The sequence below is a fragment of the Pelophylax lessonae genome (genome assembly GCF_965119305.1).
Source record: "Pelophylax lessonae genome assembly, chromosome: 8".
In the NCBI taxonomy this organism is placed as follows: Eukaryota; Metazoa; Chordata; class Amphibia; order Anura; family Ranidae; genus Pelophylax; species Pelophylax lessonae.
Window position 1 is genome coordinate 17630445 of NC_138775.1, and position 18803 is coordinate 17649247.

Here is an 18803-nt window from a genome sequence, read left to right on the forward strand (position 1 = left end):
ACACATACACCTACCTCCTGGAGAGTGATCTTGATCTGACACACATACACCTACCTCCTGGAGAGTGATCTTGATCTGGCCAACTGTTGTGAAGGGTGTTTTCTTCACCAGGGAAAGAATTCTTCGGTCATCCACCACAGTTGTTTTCCGTGGTCTTCCGGGTCTTTTGGTGTTGCTGAGCTCACCGGTGCGTTCTTTCTTTTTAAGGATGTTCCAAACAGTTGATTTGGCCACACCTAATGTTTTTGCTATCTCTCTGATGGGTTTGTTTTTGTTTTTTCAGCCTAATGATGGCTTGCTCGCTCTTTTGATCTCATATTGAGAGTTGACAGCAACAGATTCCAAATGCAAATAGCACACTTGAAATGAACTCTGGACCTTTTATCTGCTCCTTGTAAATGGGATAATGAGGGAATAACACACACCTGGCCATGGAACACCTGATCAGCCAATTCTCCCATTACTTTTGTTCCCTTTTGAAAGTGGGAGGCACATATACAAACTGTTGTAATTCCTACACCTTTCACCTGATTTGGATGTAAATACCCTCAGATTAAAGCTGAAAGTCTGCAGTTACAGCACATCTTGTTTGTTTCATTTCAAATCCATTGTATTGATGTATAGAGCCAAAAAGATTAGAAGTGTGTCAATGTCCCAATATCTATGGACCTGACTGTACATGATTTACTAGAGGAATTCAGTGAGAGATATGGATGTGGCTTCGATTTTGGAAGAGTTGAGGTGCAGCAGTGGTAAAATCTGGATGAGCAATTAAAGATGGGGGAAGAAGCTGCAGGACAGTAGAAAATGAAGCTGCACTGGGTGTGTTGGCAGCCAAGGGTTACTTAAGCCGCCAAGGTACAAGAAGGGTTACAGATGGAGTGAAAGAGAAAGTGATGATGCATTACAGGAGGAACCAAGGTATGGAAAAGGAGAATGGATCCAGGAAAGGGTAACAGACTGAGCAGAGGCATGGAAATAAGCATGGGCGGAGTTGAGGTTTAAGTAATGGAGGTGCAGGAAAGGCTTATGGATAGAATGAGGATACAGGAAAGAGTTACAGATTGATGGAGTGCGGAGAATGGTTATCGATAGATTAAGGGTTCAAGAAAGAGTTACGGATGTGTTGTGGTGGAGAGGGAGCGAGAGAGAGAGCTAGGGATGGGATGGGAGTGCAGAGGATGGTTAGGGATGGAGTGAAGGTGCGGGAAAGGGTTACAAATGAGGTGGAGGTGTGGGAGTTACGATTGGAGCGGAGTTTCGGGAAAGAATATTGGATGCAGTGGGGGTGATAGAAAGAGTTATGGATGGGGGGGGGCAGGGTGCAGGAGAAACTTAAGGGTGCAGCAAAGAACCTGTGCAAGAAAAGGTTGGGGATGAAGTAGGGGGGGTGCAGCAAAGGACTATGTAGTAGTGCAGGAAAGGGTTACAGACTGAGGGGCTGTGGGTGCAGGAAAGGGTTACAAATAGGATGTGCAGGAAAGAGCTATTGGTGGAGCTAGGGTGTGGAAAAGGGTTATGGATGAAGGGGGGAGGGTGCAGGAGAAACTTAAGGATGGAGCAAGGAACCTGTGCAAGTAAGGGTTGGGGTGAAGTAGGGGGTGCAGCAAAGGACTATGAAGTAGTGCAGGAAAGGGCTACAGACTGAGGGGCTGTGGGTGCAGGAAAGGGTTACAAATAGAAGGATGTGGGGGAAAGGGCTATTGGTGGACCTAGGGTGTGGAAAAGGGTTATGGATGAAGGGGGGCAGGGTGCAGGAGAAACTTAACGATGGAGCAAGGAACCTGTGCAAGAAAGGGTTGGGGGTGCAGCAAAGGACTATAGATGAAGTGGTGCCGGAAAGGGTTACAGACTGAGGGGCTGTGGGTGCAGGAAAGGGTTACACATAGAAGGATGTGTGGGAAAGCGCTATTGGTGGAGCTAGGGTGTGGAAAAGGGTTATGGATGAAGTAGGAAGCCCTTTTGCAGAAAAAGGTTGCAGTTGGCAGTGGATAGTTCAAAAAAGGGTTCTGGATGGAGAGGGGGTGTTAGAAAGGGTTATGGGTAGAGTGGGGGTGTGGGAAGGGTTATAGGTGGAGAGGGTGTGGGAAAAGGTTACAAGCAGAGGATGTGGGGAGGGGGGTGGAAACATGTTATAGACAAGTATGGAGGCTGTGCAAGAATAGGTTATGGATGGAAGGAAGTGTTAACGGAAGGGTTAAAAAGTTATGGAGTGTAGGGAGCCTGTGCAGATGATTTGGGGGGGTGAAAGGATTATCACTGGAACAGGGTGCCTTTGCAGGAATGGGTTACATATGGGGGGGGGGGGGGGGTAAAGGATTTTCGCTAGAGTAGGGTGCCTGTGCAGGAGTAGATTACATGTGGAGTGGGGTTTTGGAACAGGTCATTGATGGAGGGGGGGGGGTGGGTAAGGATTATGGATGGAAACAGGTGGGGGAAAGGTTTCTAGATGGTAGTTGGGGGGCCTTTACAGTAAAGGGTTACAGGTGGAAGGGGTTGTGGGAAAGGGGTATGGATAGAGTAAAGAGCCTGTGCAGGAGTGGGTTACATGTGGAGTGGGGTTTTGGAACAGGTTATTGATGGAGGGGGGGGGGAGTAAGGGAAAGGGGTATGGATGAAGAGGGGTGTAGGAAAGGGTTATGGATAGAGTAGGGATCCTGTGCAGGAAAGGGTTACAGGTGGAAGGGGTTGTGGGAAAAGGGTATGGATAGAGTAGGGATCCTGTGCAGGAAAGGGTTACAGGTGGAAGGGGTTGTGGGAAAGGGGTATGGATAGAGTAGGGATCCTGTGCAGGAGTGGGTTTTTGGAACAATTTATTGATGAAGGGGGGTATATGAAAGTATTATGGATGGAGGGGGGGGTGAGGGAACAGGTTATAAATGGAGTGGGGGGGGGGTTAGGGGAGAGTTGCAAATGGAGGGGGTGAGGGAAAGGGTTAATGGAGTAGGGAACCTCTACAGGAAAGGGTTATGGAGGGAGGGAGGGTGGTGAGGGAAAGGGAACCTGTGCAGGAAAGGGTTCTGGATGGAGTAGGGAGCAATTCCAAGAAAGGGTTTCTGGTGGAAAGGGTTCTGGATGGAGTAGGGAGTGTTTGCAGGAAAGGTTTACGGGTGGAAAGGGTTCTAGATGGGAGTAGGGAGCGTTTGCAGGAAAGGGTTCTGGATGGAGTAGGGAGCGTTTGCAGCAAAGGGTTACGGGTGGAAAGGGTTCTGGATGGAGTAGGGAGTGTTTGCAGGAAAGGGTTACCAGTGGAAAGGGTTCTGGATGGAGTAGGGAGCGTTTGCAGGAAAGGGTTATGGGTGGAAAGGGTTCTGGATGGAGTAGGGAGCATTTGCAGGAAAGGGTTACGGGTGGAAAGGGTTCTGGATGGAGTAGGGAGCAATTTCAGGAAAGTGTTCTGGATTGAGTAGGGAGCGTTTGCAGGAAAGGGTTACGGGAGGAGCGGGGAGCTGTAATGTGAGTATTTCCCTCTCACTCTTGGCTTCACTTTGTGAGGATTTAATGGACAGGAGATGTGATCTGGGGCCTCCCCAGGGCCTCATTTTATTTATTTCTAATGCAGGAGAGACACCCGCAGCCAGAAAGACGGTCCGACAATCCAGCTGTCAGCTCCCAAGCTTCACAACTCGGAGTTCCTGTTTAATATCTTATGGTTTTCATAGGGCAAAGCATGCTGGGACTTGTAGTTCACCGGTATAACTTTCTGGTCCTGCATCTGACTAATTTTACCAGCCTGTGACACTAAGGGGGGGATTTACTAAATCTGGTGCAGCTGTGCACGGTAGCCAATCAGCTTCTAATTTCAGCTTGTTCAGTTAAGCTTTGATAATAAAACCTGGAAGCTGATTGGTTTCTATGCAGAGCTGCACCAGATTTTGCACTCTCCAGCTTTAGTAAATCTCCCCCAATGAGACTCCTCCACCTCTAACAACATCATGGCCAATTATGCGATCGGCTATGGAAACCGCCGGTTCTCCCAACTCTGCGAGGGCCCTTATTCAGCAGCCGTCCGGTCACTCTCATACGTTTAGCACTAGGTGGCGCCGTATTCTGTTGCATAATTCTGTTTCCTGTACATGTGCTGGAGACTCGTAGTCAATGTCTGCGCTGTGTATCCGCTTGTATTTTATTAATATTTAAGAAGATTTCATCACAAGTGGCTCAATGCAAAAGAGGAGGAAAAATCTTTCCGCCATCTATATGGGAACATTCAACGAATCTCAGGTGCAGGCTGGAGCTCTGGGCATGCGCCAAAAAATGAGGGGTGGAGCCTTGTGTACAGAGCGGAGGATGGATGAGTGCCGGGATTGCAAGGCTCATTGGAACATCTGTCCTGTTGGGCTCCAGTGCACATTTTCTGCAGATTTTATGGAGAAATACCTCAAATGTTATGTTTCTTGGGATATATCCAGTGCTGTATTAATATGATAAAAATTAGAAATCACTTAGATCTGCGGTCTACAAACTGCAGCAATTTGCCTGCCTTTATCTGGCCCTTGGGCCATCCATTCCTCCCACTGATATGAGGCACTATGCTCCCGCTAATACCAACAATGGGCCACTATCCCTCCCACTGACACCAACAATGGGGCATTATCCCTCCCACTGATACCAGTGATGGGCCACTATCCCTCCCAGTGACGCCAGTGATGGGCCACTATCCCTCCCACTGACACCAGTGATGAGTCACTATCCCTCCCACTGACACCAGTGATGGGCCACTTACCCTCCCACTGACAACAATGATGGGGCACTATCCCTCCCACTGACACCAGTGATGGGGCACTATCCCCTCCCACTGACACCAGTGATGGGGAACTATCCCCTCCCACTGACACCAGTGATGGGGCACTATCCCCTCCCACTGACACCAATGATGAGGCACTATCCTCCCACTGACACCAGTGATGGGGCACTATTCCTCCCACTGACACCAGTGATGGGGCACTGTCCCTCCCACTGACACCAGTGATGGGGCACTATTCCTCCCACTGACATCAGTGATGGGCCACTTACCCTCCCACTGACACCAGTGATAGGCCACTATCACTCCCACTGACATCAGTGATGGGGCACTATCCCTCCCACTGACACCAGTGATGGGGCACTATCCCCTCCCACTGACACCAATGATGAGGCACTATCCTCCCACTGACACCAGTGATGGGACACTATTCCTCCCACTGACACCAGTGAATGGGGCACTGTCCCTCCCACTGACACCAGTGATGGGGCACTATTCCTCCCACTGACACCAGTGATGGGGCACTATTCCTCCCACTGACACCAGTGATGGGGCACTATTCCTCCCACTGACATCAGTGATGGGCCACTTACCCTCCCACTGACACCAGTGATAGGCCACTTACCCTCCCACTGACACCAGTGATGGGCCACTATCACTCCCACTGACACCAGTGATGGGGCACTATCCCCTCCCACTGACACCAGTGATGGGGCACTATCCCCTCCCACTGACACCAATGATGAGGCACTATCCTCCCACTCACACCAGTGATGGGACACTATTCCTCCCACTGACACCAGTGAATGGGGCACTGTCCCTCCCACTGACACCAGTGATGGGGCACTATTCCTCCCACTGACACCAGTGATGGGGCACTATTCCTCCCACTGACACCAGTGATGGGGCACTATTCCTCCCACTGACACCAGTGATGGGGCACTATTCCTCCCACTGACATCAGTGATGGGCCACTTACCCTCCCACTGACACCAGTGATAGGCCACTTACCCTCCCACTGACACCAGTGATGGGCCACTATCACTCCCACTGACATCAGTGATGGGGCACTATCCCCTCCCACTGACACTAGCGATGGGGCACTATCCCCTCCCACTGACACCAATGATGAGGCACTATCCTCCCACTGACACCAGTGCATTTTTTACTCTCACTGGCCATAGTCTGGCCCCCCTAAAGTCTGAAGGACCGCAAACTTGTCCTTTGTTGGCTTAGAGTATTATATATTCTTATCAATGAAGTGCATTGGGTTGGCGGATGCTGCCATGGGGCCAATCCCTGCATAGTATTAGGGAGGTGGGAGAACGGAGTCTGTACATTTTAATGGGTTTGGGGAGTATGTGGGCTTCCTAGAGCTGAACTCTTGACAAATGTATTTTAAAAAAAAAATGCAGCTAATATAAGTACCTGTATCTATCCTAGTATCCGCCTCCTATAACCATTCAGGCTGGAAGATGGGACGGTACCAGGAGCCAATCAGTCCTTGCTGCAAAGCACTTATGCTGACAGGAGAAGACAGCAGAGTAGTGACCTTATCAGCTGCTGCTCCTTTATTGTCCAGCCAGCAGGCTGAGGGTGTGTACTGAACCCGGATGTGCTGTCTGGCAGGTATTTCACCTAAAATAAACTCAGGTTCTCTGGAAAATGTTTGTACATAATTTGGGGTGCAGGCCAGGAATTTCCTCAACTCCACCCTAAAATGCCTCAACAACCCAGGGAGCTATGGACACCGGCGGGATGACGTCACGGCCACAGTGGACTCAGCACTATTGCCAACCCTCAACCTTACAGAGAAGCGCCGGAGCGTCGCGGTCACGCGAGCACATAATAAAAGGAGCAAAAAAACGGTATTTATGAAGCGATTTGTTACAAAATGTGCACAGAAAGGATTGGAGCAAAGGGGAAACGTCTTCTACAGGTAAGTTATTGGGTAGCCTTTCCTTCTACTTTGCTGGCTGTTGCAAGTGTCTTGACCTTTATTATTGGGAACCCCCCAATATCCAGCTCTACCAAACTCCTTCTAGATATCTCCGCTACCGCAGCAGGTCGTCATCATCCCACGGCTAATTCTGATATGTGCCATTGATGGTTGTATAATGTGTATGAGGAATATAATCTGAAATGTGATTGTCTGCATTCTCCTACATTTCCTCTGTTTACTTCCTCAGGATCCAGCGAGCCACCGGCGTATTATTGGCGGATCCTTGCTTCCAACTGCGCTCCATCCAGTACTTGCTGGGGCAGATAGAGCCCAATACCCTGGGAGCTGCAGCGCCCCCTGCTGATAAAAAGCATTTCTCCCTGCAGGCCTGTAAGTACCAACATCTCTGGGCGCATACGGCCTCTGTGTGATATACTTACATGTATATAGAGACCCCCTCATATACTGATCTGTACATAGAGAAACCGCCCCTTTATATAGTGATATGTACGTGAATACACCCCAATATACTGATATGTACATAGAGACACCTCTTATATGGTGATATGTACATGGATACACCGCAATATAGTGATCTGCACATAGATGCACCCCAATATAGTGATATGTACATAGATACACCCCAATATACTGATATGTACATAGAGACACCCTGGTATAGTGATCTGTACATAGATACACCCCAATATACTGATATGTACATAGAGACACCCCAATATACTGATATGTACATAGAGACACCCTGGTATAGTGATATGCACATAGATACACCCCAATATAGTGATATGCACATAGAGACACCCCAATATAGTGATATGTACATAGAGACACCCCTGGTATAGTGATCTGCACATAGATACACCCCAATATAGTGATCTGTACATAGATACACCCCAATATAGTGATCTGTACATAGAGACACCCCAATATAGTGATCTGTACATAGACACCCCAATATACTGATATGTACATAGAGACACCCTGGTATAGTGATCTGTACATAGATACACCCCAATATACTGATATGTACATAGAGACACCCCAATATAGTGATATGTACATAGAGACACCCCAATATAGTGATATGTACATAGAGACACCCCAATATAGTGATATGTACATAGAGATTCCCCCCGAAGTACTGATATATACATAGTGATCCTACCCCCCTGATGTACTGATATGTACATAGAGATCCCGATCCCCTTCCCATTGTACTGATATGTACATAGAGATCCCCCCCGACATACTGATATGTACATAGAGATCCCCCCCGACATACTGATATGTACATAGAGATCCCCCCCGACATACTGATATGTACATAGAACCACCCCCTGCACCCACCCCTCTCTGATATACTCATTTGCACTTAGAGACCCCCCCCCCTGATATACCGAAATGTACATAGAGACCCCCTAAGATACTGATATGTACATAGACTACCCCCCAATATACTGAAATCTACAGAGAGACTCCCCGATATACTGATGTATATAAATAGTGACCCCCGAGTAGAAGAAGAAAGGGGGGGCAGTAGCCATCACACGTCTGACATTTTGAGGTTTTCTGCTTTAAAGTGTTTTTTTTTAATTAATAAACACAAAATATGTAACACTAAAGCGAGAAAAGATTAGCGGGACGGAATTTGTTTTCCGATGAGATGAGACGATTAGAGCTGAACTTTAGGCAGAAATTATCCTTTCTCTGACCCCCACCAGTCATTAATCCTCACGGCACCCCCCATCATCCATTCTTTGGGCACCCCCCAATTATCTATCCTCTTCCCTTCTCAATCAGTCCTATGGACACCATGTTCCTCCATCATCCATACCCTGGGCATCCCTCTAATTATCTGTCCTCTGGGCCCCCAATAACTCATCCTCTGAGCCCCCCAATCAACCATTAGGGTAGGGTAACCCCCCCAACACTCATCCATCCAATGTGCTCCATACCTCCTGTTATCCATCCTTTAGGCACCCCTCCAATCATAAATCATTTCAACCCCCCAAATCATCTATTCTCTGGGCACCATGCCTTTTTTGGGGATGTTCAGAGGATGGTTAACCAAAGACGTGTTGCCCAGAGGATAGATGATTTGCGGGGTGCCGAGAGGGGTGATGATTGGGAGGATCCCCTAATGATGAATAACAGGGTGGTGTAGTGCCTATTTGATGGATGATTGGGGGGGGGGGTGCCCAGAGGATGATCAATTGGGGGGCTCAGTGGATGGATTATTGGGGGGCCCAGAGGACAGATGATTGGAGGTTTGCCCTGGGGATGGATAATAGGGAATTGTCGTGTCCAGAGGATGACTGATTGAGAAGAGCCAGAGGATAGATGATTGGAAATTGAGCCAGAGGATAGATGGTTGGAAATTGAGCCAGAGGATAGATGATTGGAAATGGGACCAGAGGATAGATGATTGAGGGGGTGCTCAGAGGATGGTTAGCCAATCATCCATCTTCTAGCCGCCACATTGTCCCTCTCATCCATTTTCTGGCAAGTATAACACCCCTTCAATAAGCCTTTCACTGGCACGGTGCCCCCCCCCCCCCATACCACCTGGCCAACGTGGTACCCTTCCTCCGTCATCCATCGCTCCATTCCCAGTAGCACAGGATGGATCGTGTGAAGAGAACAGGATATTTTATTAATGTGCCGAGTATTTATAGAAAGCTCTATTTCTGGATAGAAAAATGACCTGTGGGAGAGATTGGACACAATTCCCTGGAGGTTGTCATCGCTGCCGTCCTTGTTTGTTCCTCGCTTGTAACCCTTTAACTGCCAACACACCCATAAAATGGAGGAACCAGAACCTCCCACCTCGCCATTCAACTGCCTATGAAAAATACTGGATGGCGGCCATGTTGGGGGGCCTCATGCCGCAGTGAGGCTGAATTGTCATTTGGTTGTTGTAATAATAATAATGTCCTATTCCACAATATTAAAAATACTAAAAAACATCAATTCTATGAAAGTTGTATACTATATTTGCATACTCTTCAAATTTTGGCAGAAGCTGCACCCATAATTGATTTCTCTGTTTGGGATGGCTGACTCCTGACATTCAGCACTGTCAGGGATCCTTTTCCGGGAGATCTCTCCCCTTCTTTTATTGAGTGACTGAACATCTGACTTTTTCAGCAGAACTGCTTTTAGCACCGGCCTCGGTTCTCCATCTCTTCCTATGAAGAGTCCATTAGAGGCAGCGAGAATACAATACCTGGCGCCCTCTGAGGGACTCTACAGGAATATATGGAGAGGTCAGGAAAGTGGATGTAGTAAGCCATCATTTCTTTCATTCTTCGACGGACACAGCGCTCCAAATCATAACTAGGCGGTTATATTGCCTCCTCCAGGAGTAGGACTAGGCCGAACAAAAAACACCTGGCTACACCCATGGGCCGTCTTCAGCTTGATATATAACCCCCCTCTCTGCTCTAGGTAATCAGTTTTAATTTGTCTAGTCAGGAGTAAGGACCTAGGTTCCCGGCTGGGTCCTAGCAGTTCTTTTCTCCTTCCTTACATCTTTTTTGTTTTATTCTCTCGGGAGATCTACAATTAACTACCGGGCAGGGCGACAGGCTGGATAAACTATAGCCAATGGTCCGCCCAGCCAGTGAGCACATGCAGATCGCAGCTACGCGTTAGGTCGGCCGCGACATAGCCTCACGGAGAGAGGCTGGCCCATGAGTTAAACGTCTCTCAGGGTCACATACGACCAGGTGTGGGTCTGAGTCACAGCGGTCCCTTGGCCGACAGCTCCCCTACTTCGGTCGCAAAGATTCTTTCTGGAGCATTACCCACACCATGGAAGGGCAAGTAGAGTCCCCCCCTCTCCCCTTTTGACATTTTTTTGGGGTGGACGCGGGTAACCTCCAGGGTCCACTATGGTGAAGGCGAAGAAGTCCTCTTCCAGCAAGATATACCATTGTATGTCGAGAGTGTACATTTCTTGGTGTGAGTCGATTGGTGCTCATCCTCAATCCTTTCCTGTGGCTCGGTTCCTTAACCTTTCTTCAACAGGGTGTTGATCAGAAGTTGGTCTTGAGTACCATCAGGGGCCAGATGTCTGCCCTGGCAATCTTCTTTCAACAACCCCTAGCCATGCACTCTTTTTAGTTCGTACCTTCATTCAGGGGGTTCAACATGTGGCTCCACCTCCTTTGCCGCCATGGGATTTAAGTTTTAGTACTTTCAGTTCTCCAGAAATCTCCATTTGAGAAAATTTTCAAGAGATTCCCTTGTCTACGTTATCCCAGAAGGTGACATTCTTGGTGGATATTACCTTGGCCCAAAGGGTATGGGAATTGGCGGCATTATCCTATGGCAGTCCCTATTTAGTGGTCTATAGGAATAAAGTGGTTCTTTGTCCCTGTACATCATTCCTGCCCAAAGTTGTCTCTGACTTCCATTTGATAGAGGACATTGTGTTGCCTTCCTTGTGTCCCAAGCTTGCTTATCCCAGGGAATTTGCTTTGCATACCTTGGATGTGGTTTCATGCGATTCAGGTGTATCCGGCAGCTACCGAGTCCTTTCGGAGGGCAGACTCTCTTTTTGTGGTTACAGGCGGACCAAGGAAAGGGCTGGCCGCCTCTTCGGCTACCATCTCCAGATGGATCAGGCAGACGGTGACTCAGGCCTATTCCATTAAAGGTCAGGTTCCACCTTTCCCTGTCATGGCGCATTTTACTCGGGCACCGAGTACTTCTTGGGCCTTCCGACGTCGGGCACAAATATGGTAAGTTTGCAAGTTGGCCACTTGGTCGTCCGTGCATACCTTCACAAAATTCTATAAGGTAGATACTTTGGCATCTGCGGATGCTTTATTTGGCCGCAGAGTTTTAGAGCTGTTTAAGAGGGGCTGGTCCCTCTTGACAGTGTTTTTATTTACTCATTTTTCAGACTGGGCTCCTGTGACCAAGTTAAGGCTCCTGTGTCCTGGTTAAAGGCTCTTATATTTAGCCTTGGGTTATTTTTCCCACCCCTCATTTTTCTTTTGGCACTGCTTTTGGACGTTCCAGTAGTTATGATTTATGGAGTGCTGGGTCCGTTGATAAACGAAAGTGAAAATTGGATTTTTGTACTTACCGTAAAATCCATTTCTCTGAGTTAATCGGCGGACACAGCCCCCACCCCTCTATGGCCTTCTGATACTTCTAATACTGCGTGCTACTAAACTGATTACCTAGAGCAGAGAGGGGGGTTATATACCAGCTGAGGGCGGCCCATGGGCGTAGCCAGGTGTTTTTTGTTCTGCCTAGTCCCACTCCTGGAAGAGGCGATATAACCCAGTGGTTATGATTTATGGAGCGCTGTGTCCATTGATGAACTCAGAGAAATGGATTTTACGGTAAGTACAAAAATCCAATTTTTCCAAGGGGTGAAGGAAATCACCATTCAGAATCCACTACAGCCATAAATTGCTGTTGCTTGCTCCACCCACAATGGGAGAAATGTGATCTAGAGGGAGCGGATCAATCAGAAGCAACTCATTTAGTGAGAGTTTAAGAAAAAAAAGTTGCAATTCTTGCCAATTAATAAGCTGCAGATTTTTTAGCACATTTGTGTTAATCGGCTTTGTTTAAATCCATCATCTCACGGCTTCTCCTGTCTCTGAGCGTTTGTTGAATTTTTGTACGTTGCCTGGAATTAGGAATTGTAATGTCATTTTTGTCTCGATGCAGACACAGATTACATCACTGCCGAGGAGCTGAGTAAGGTGAGCCGGATGTTGGTGCATCTGAGTGAGGAGTCCAAACAAGCAGCGGCCACCACTCAGGTAAGTGTCATCTCAGCCTTGTATGGGGTCTGTGTAGGTCCCAGATCGCAGCCCTGATAGAGGGTGTTGTGTGTTGGCTGATGGTGGGATGTGGTGCAGTGGGTGACGATGGGGTGTCACGTGGTGGATGGATGATGACAGAGTGTCATACAGTGGCAGGATGTAGTGCAGTAGCAGGGTGTGGTAAGATGGCTGATGCCGGCATGCCGTTGTTGACAACGATGTCAGGCTGTAGCTCATGGTGGGTTGTTTTGCAGTGTCTGATGATGAGGTGTTGTATCATAGCTGGTGGTGGGTGGGGTATGATGCAGTGGCTGATGCTGGGATTTAGTGTGTTGGCTGGTGGTAGGGGGTCATGACTTAGCTGATGGCAGGGGGGTAGTACCGCAGGTTATGACCAGGTGTGGTTCAGTGGCTGCTGGAGGGGTAGTGTGCCAGGGCTGATGCTGGAATTTGGTCTGATTGCAGGGTGTTGACATAGCTGATGGTGGGATGTGGTACAGTGGCGGATGACGGGCTGTCACGTGGTGGCTGTTGGCGGAGTGACATGCAGTGGCAGGATGTGGTGCTGTAGCTGATGGCAGCATGTGGTGTGGTGGCTGATGCCAGCGTGCCATTGCTGATGGCAGGGTGTCATGTTGTAGCTGGTGGTGGTGTGGTGTGGCAGGTGATGATGGAATGTTTTGCAGTGGCTAATGATGGGGTGTAGTGCGGTGGCTAATTCTGGGTTTGGTGTGTTCGCTGATGGCAGAGTATCATGTCTTAGCTAATGGCTGGGGTAGTACACTAGGAGATTACAAGGTGTGGTGCAGTGGCCGATGGTGGGGTGGTGTCCCTTGGCTGAAGTTGGAGTTTGGTGTGATGGCTGATGGCAGGGTGTTGTGACATAGCTGATGGCAGACAGGGTTTGGTGTGGTTGCTGATGGTGGGGTGTCATGTCTTAGCTAATGGGGGGAGGTAGTATGGCAGGTGATGACGATGTGTGGCGCAGTGGCTAATGGTGGTGTGTCATAGATGATGGAAGACGGGGTTTGGTGTGGTGGCTGATGGCAGGTTATCCTGTCTTAGCTAATGGGGGGAGGTAGTACAGAAGATGATGGTGAGGTGTGGTGCAGTGGCTGATGGCGGTGTGTCATAGCTGATGGCGGTGTGTCATGGTGGACGGGGTTTGGTGTGGTTGCTGATGGTGGGGTGTCTTGTCTTAGCTAATGGCGAGAGGTAGTACGGCAGGTGATGACGAGGTGTGGTGCAGAGAATGATAGTGGGTGGTGTGTTATAGCTGGTGATGGCGAGGTGTGGTGCAGTGGCTGATGATGGTGTGTCATAGCTAATGGCGGACGGGGTTTGGTGCGGTGACTGATGGCAGAGTATCCTGTCTTAGCTAATGCCGAGAGGTAGTACGGTAGGTGATGACGAGGTGTGGTGCAGAGAATGATAGTGGGTGGTGTGTTATAGCTGGTGGCGGATGGGGTTTGGTGTGGTGGCTGATGGCAGGGTGTCATGTCTTAGCTAATGGCGGGAGGTAGAAGGGCAGGAGATGGCGAGTTGTGGTTCAGTGGCTGATGATGGTGTCATAGCTGATGGCGGACAGGGTTTGGTGTGGTGACTGATTGCAGGGTATCCTGTCTTAGCTAATGGCGAGAGGTAGTACGGCAGGTGATGACGAGGTGTGGTGGAGAGAATGATAGTGGGTGGTGTGTCATAGCTGGTGGTGGCTGATGGCAGGGTGTCATGTCTTCGCTAAAAGGGAGAGGTAGTATAGCAGGTGATGACGAGGTGTGGTGCAGTGGCTGATGATGGTGTGTCATAGTTGATGGTGGACAGGGTTTGGTGTGGTGGCTGATGGCAGGGTTTTTCTGTCTTCGCTAATCGGGAGAGGTAGTACAGCAGGTGATGATGAGGTGTGGTGCAATGAATGATGGTGGGGTGTCATAATTGATGGTGGACAGGGTTTTTGGTGTGGTGGCTGATGGCGGTGTCATAGCTGATGGCGGACGTGACTGATGGCAGGGTATTCTGTCTTAGCTACAGCTGAGAGGTAGTACTGCAGGTGATGACGAGGTGTGGTGCAGAGAATGATAGTGGGCGGTGTGTCATAGCTGGTGGTGGATGAGGTTTGGTGTGGTGGCTGATGGCAGGGTGACATGTCTTAGCTAAAGGCAGGTGATGGCGAGGTGGGGTGCAGTGGCTGATGGTGGTGCGTCATAGCTGATGGTAGACAGGGTTTGGTGTGGTGGCTGATTATGATGTATCATAGCTGGTGGCTGATGGCAGCGTTTCCTCTCTTAGCTAATGGGGGGAGGTAATACGGCAGGTGATGACGAGGTGTGGTGCAGTGGCTGTTGGTGGAGTGGGGTATCATAGCTGATGTTGGAGATTGGTGTGGTGACTGATGGCAGGATGTTGCCATAGCTGAAGGTTGGAGTGCAGTGGATGATGGTGTGTCATTGTTGATGGCGGACAGGTTTGGTGTGGTGGCTGATGGCAGGATGTTGCCATAGCTGAAGGTTGGGGGTGCAGTGGATGATGGTGGAGTGGGGTGTCATAGTTGATGGCTGATGGCAGGATGTTGCCATAGCTGAAGGTTGGGGTGCAGTGGATGATGGTGTGTCAAATTTGATGGCGGATGGGTTTGGTGTGGTGGCTGATGGCAGGATGTTGCCATAGCTGAAGCTTGGGGTGCAGTGGCTGAGTGTGGTGTTGTGGCGTTGCTAATGGTGGGGTTTTGTGCGGCAGCCGTTCCTCTCTCGGAGACTTGCTGACCTTTCCTGCTGACGAAGTGATCAGTTTACTGCAGATCGGCATAAAAATAGTTTTGTTAGGAGAATGTGATCCTCGCAGGGGAAGTGCAGCTGCCCGAAGCCCTCTGCATTATTAATGCTCCTTCATATCCTGCATCACCTTCCAGCCGCACAGCTCCCCCCCCCCCCCCCCAAACACATACAAAGCCGCTGCAGCGCTGCAAACAGACGTGTCCTAAGTCACCATTTATGATGTGATTTGTGTTTTTTATTCAGCCAACCAGCGAGGAGGACCTGTGCCCCATCTGCTACGCTCACACCATCTCCGCCATATTCCGCCCTTGTTCCCACAAGTCCTGCAAGTGAGTACTGCCGTTCTCTCCTGCCCACATGTTCTTTCCTTCACAGAAACCTGAACTGCCTGTTTGCTGCTGATTGCTCCTTCTAAAATGCTAGTTGCCTGGCTGTCATGCCAATCCAGTGGCTTTAATATTTGGCCTGAAGAAAAAATGCAGGTCAGGGGTAGCTTTGAATTGATAGGATCACTGTGACAGCCAGGCGCCTAGGCATTTTCAGAGAGAACTGTAAGGGACAGGGAAGGGTTGGGGGTTGGTCACTAATATCACAAGGGGGTTGGTGTACTGGAAAGTGCAAAATCAGGGGCAGCTCTGCATAGAAACCAATCAGCTTCCAGGTTTTATTATCAAAGCTTAATTAAACAATCTGAAGTTAGAAGCTGATTGGTTACCGTACACCGCTGCACCAGATTTAGCATTCTCCAGTTTTAGTAAATCACCCCCTGTATGTTCTATGTTCTGCTAAAAATCACATGTGCACATGTGACATTACTGTAGTCAATGGGGCCCATTATAAATGACTAAGTGGACCCACAACACATGCATTTCCCACACCGATTTCCTGGGACTCCGCCCCTTCCTTCCTGGTTTCCGCGCTGCACCTCATTAAAGTATCTGTTCCTGTTTTCCCCCCCCGCAGGGCATGCATCAATCAACATCTGATGAATAACAAGGACTGCTTCTTCTGTAAGGCCACCATCACTGGGGTGGAGGACTACGAGAAGCCGCCGGCCACCTAGTCCCGCCCCTGCGGAGCCTTTCAACATCCCCCCCCCTCCCCAAGCACACAAGGGGGTTAATGAGTTTACAGCTTTATTTTTTAAATGTTATTTAAATGTGCAGTTCCTGCGCTCCCCTGGTTTCTGATTGGACGGGCTGCTCCATGTGGCAGGTTTGGGGGGGGGGGGGGGGGGGAGCAGCGTGTGTCGTGTGTACTTGTATTACCCTTTATGCTGCTGCGCCCGGCCATTCTGCCTCCACGCACCCTCTGCGGGTTGCTTGGCCTGCGGTGGGTAGCTGAGGCCTCCCGGAGCAGCAGAGGATTCTGGGAGATTGTTTTCCTGCAGCAGAGTTTACAAGATGCATTTTTATCATTTATATCTGTGAGTGGTCACAGAGCAGAGTATTAAATTATTTATCCGTCTAAAAATTCTGTGTTCAGACTTTCATTTCCTCTTTGGGGTGCACCCAACGGCTGGGGAAAGTACAGACCTCTGCATAAGTATTCACCCCCTTGGGGTTTTCTGCATTGTGTAATATTACCTTCTCCTGTCAGTCATTGATCAAAATTATGGCTGATATCGTATAGAAGTAAAAAGCAATTTTGTTGCATAAGAATTCACCCCCTATGACTTTACTCTTAGTTGAGGTAAAGCCAAATATGGGCAATAATTTTCCCCAAGCAGTGTATCCAGAGGCTTGCAGGGTTTGATACATAGATAATCAATCAGAATTGTTACATTTAGGCTCCTTTCACACCCGGGTGATTTGAATCGTGGGTGGAATCGCAGTAGCTCTGCACTCAGAATTTGGGAGCTCGCTCATCTGATGGTGGAGTTGAGCAGTAACAGCGCTAGGTGTCCCTCAGTAACATCCAGAAGTTTTCTAGTCAGGCTTCATGAGGTACATACAGGGGCAGACTGGTTTGTACTTGCCCCCCTGGGCCAAAAGTTGCCAGAGGTCCATGGTGCAGCGACTAGGCCCTTCCCCTCTCTCTCCCCTCTCCTCTCTCTCTTCCCCCCTCTCTCCCCCCTCCTCCTCTCTTCCCCCCCCCTCCTCCTCTCTCCCCCCCCCTCCTCTCTTCCCCCCCTCCTCCTCTCTTCCCCCCCTCCTCCTCTCTTCCCCCCCCCTCCTCCTCTCTTCCCCCCCCCTCCTCCTCTCTTCCCCCCCCCTCCTCCTCTCTTCCCCCCCCTCCTCCTCTCTCTCTCTCTCTCTCTCTCTCCCCCCCCTCCTCTCTCTCTCTCTCCCCCCCCTCCTCCTCTCTCTCTCTCCCCCCCTCCTCCTCTCTCTCTCTCTCTCTCTCTCTCTCTCTCTCTCCCCCCCTCCTCCTCTCTCTCTCTCTCTCTCTCCCCCCCTCCTCCTCTCTCTCTCTCTCTCTCTCCCCCCCTCCTCCTCTCTCTCTCTCTCCCCCCCTCCTCCTCTCTCTCTCTCTCCCCCCCTCCTCCTCTCTCTCTCCCCCCCCCTCCTCCTCCTCTCTCTCTCCCCCCCCTCCTCCTCCTCCTCTCTCCCCCCTCCTCCTCCTCTCTCCCCCCCCTCCTCCTCCTCTCTCTCCCCCCCTCCTCCTCCTCTCTCTCCCCCCCCTCCTCTCTCTCTCTCCCCCCCCCTCCTCTCTCTCTCTCCCCCCCCCTCCTCTCTCTCTCTCCCCCCCCTCCTCTCTCTCTCTCTCCCCCCCCTCCTCTCTCTCTCTCTCTCCCCCCCTCCTCCTCTTCTCTCTCTCTCTCTCTCTCCCCACCTCCTCCTCTCTCTCTCTCCCCTCTCTCTCCCTCCTTCCCCCCATTCCGAGCTGAAGCCCTGCTCCGGGTACTCTCTACTCACTGAATCTGGGTTCTCAACCTGGCCAGCAGGGGGCGGTTGGGGGAGCTGGGACAACTCGGTTGGGGCTGGAGGAGAGTCTCCTGTGGGGCATGGAACCGGCCTCTGCTCAGACACAGCTTGGGGTAAGGTCTGCGCTCTGTCCTTGTCTTCATCCCGCACTCAATAGGTCAGCAGTGGGGACTTTTTACTTCTCTTCACCAGGAATCCTTTAGGCATGCCTGTGGCAGAAGCAGTGCAGCCTTTTTAAAGGACGTCAGAGCAGCCCGGGGGGCAATTTTCCCCATGCCCCATGGCCGAGGCCTCCCCTGGGTACATAAGTGGCCTACCCCTACAAGCAAGGGCATCATCCAACTTTAGTCAGAGCTGCACAGTTTATCTACAGACGTCTCTTATCTTCGTAGATCATTTTTTAATAAAGGTGAACAAATATCCATCTGAGCTCCGCCCATTATTGGAGAAAGGATAGAACACTACAGTGAGGCCACCCAACATAACTCGGTGATGGATTTTATCATAGAACCAAACAAGAGGCTAATGGTGACCCTTGAAGGAGCTGCAGCGACTCCCCCAACTGAAGGTGGAGGAGCTATCAATAGACACGGCCCAGAGCCAGGAATTATGGGATATTGAGGGGAAGGAAGCCACTGCTGGGAAACACCCAGATCTCTGGGGAGGGGG

General features: G+C 49.9%; 1 protein-coding gene across 1 annotated transcript in view; it reads left to right on the forward strand.

The window, feature by feature from the left end:
* RNF123 (ring finger protein 123) overlaps nucleotides 1-16734 on the forward strand; it is a 107366-nt gene extending 90632 nt beyond the window's left edge. Inside the window, exons 35-38 of the mRNA XM_082265764.1 lie at nucleotides 6934-7076; nucleotides 12399-12493; nucleotides 15511-15596; nucleotides 16231-16734. Coding sequence (XP_082121890.1) covers nucleotides 6934-7076; nucleotides 12399-12493; nucleotides 15511-15596; nucleotides 16231-16330 — 424 coding nt within the window. The 3' untranslated portion in view covers nucleotides 16331-16734. The remainder of the gene's footprint in view (nucleotides 1-6933; nucleotides 7077-12398; nucleotides 12494-15510; nucleotides 15597-16230) is intronic.
* Nucleotides 16735-18803: the final 2069 nt, after the last annotated feature.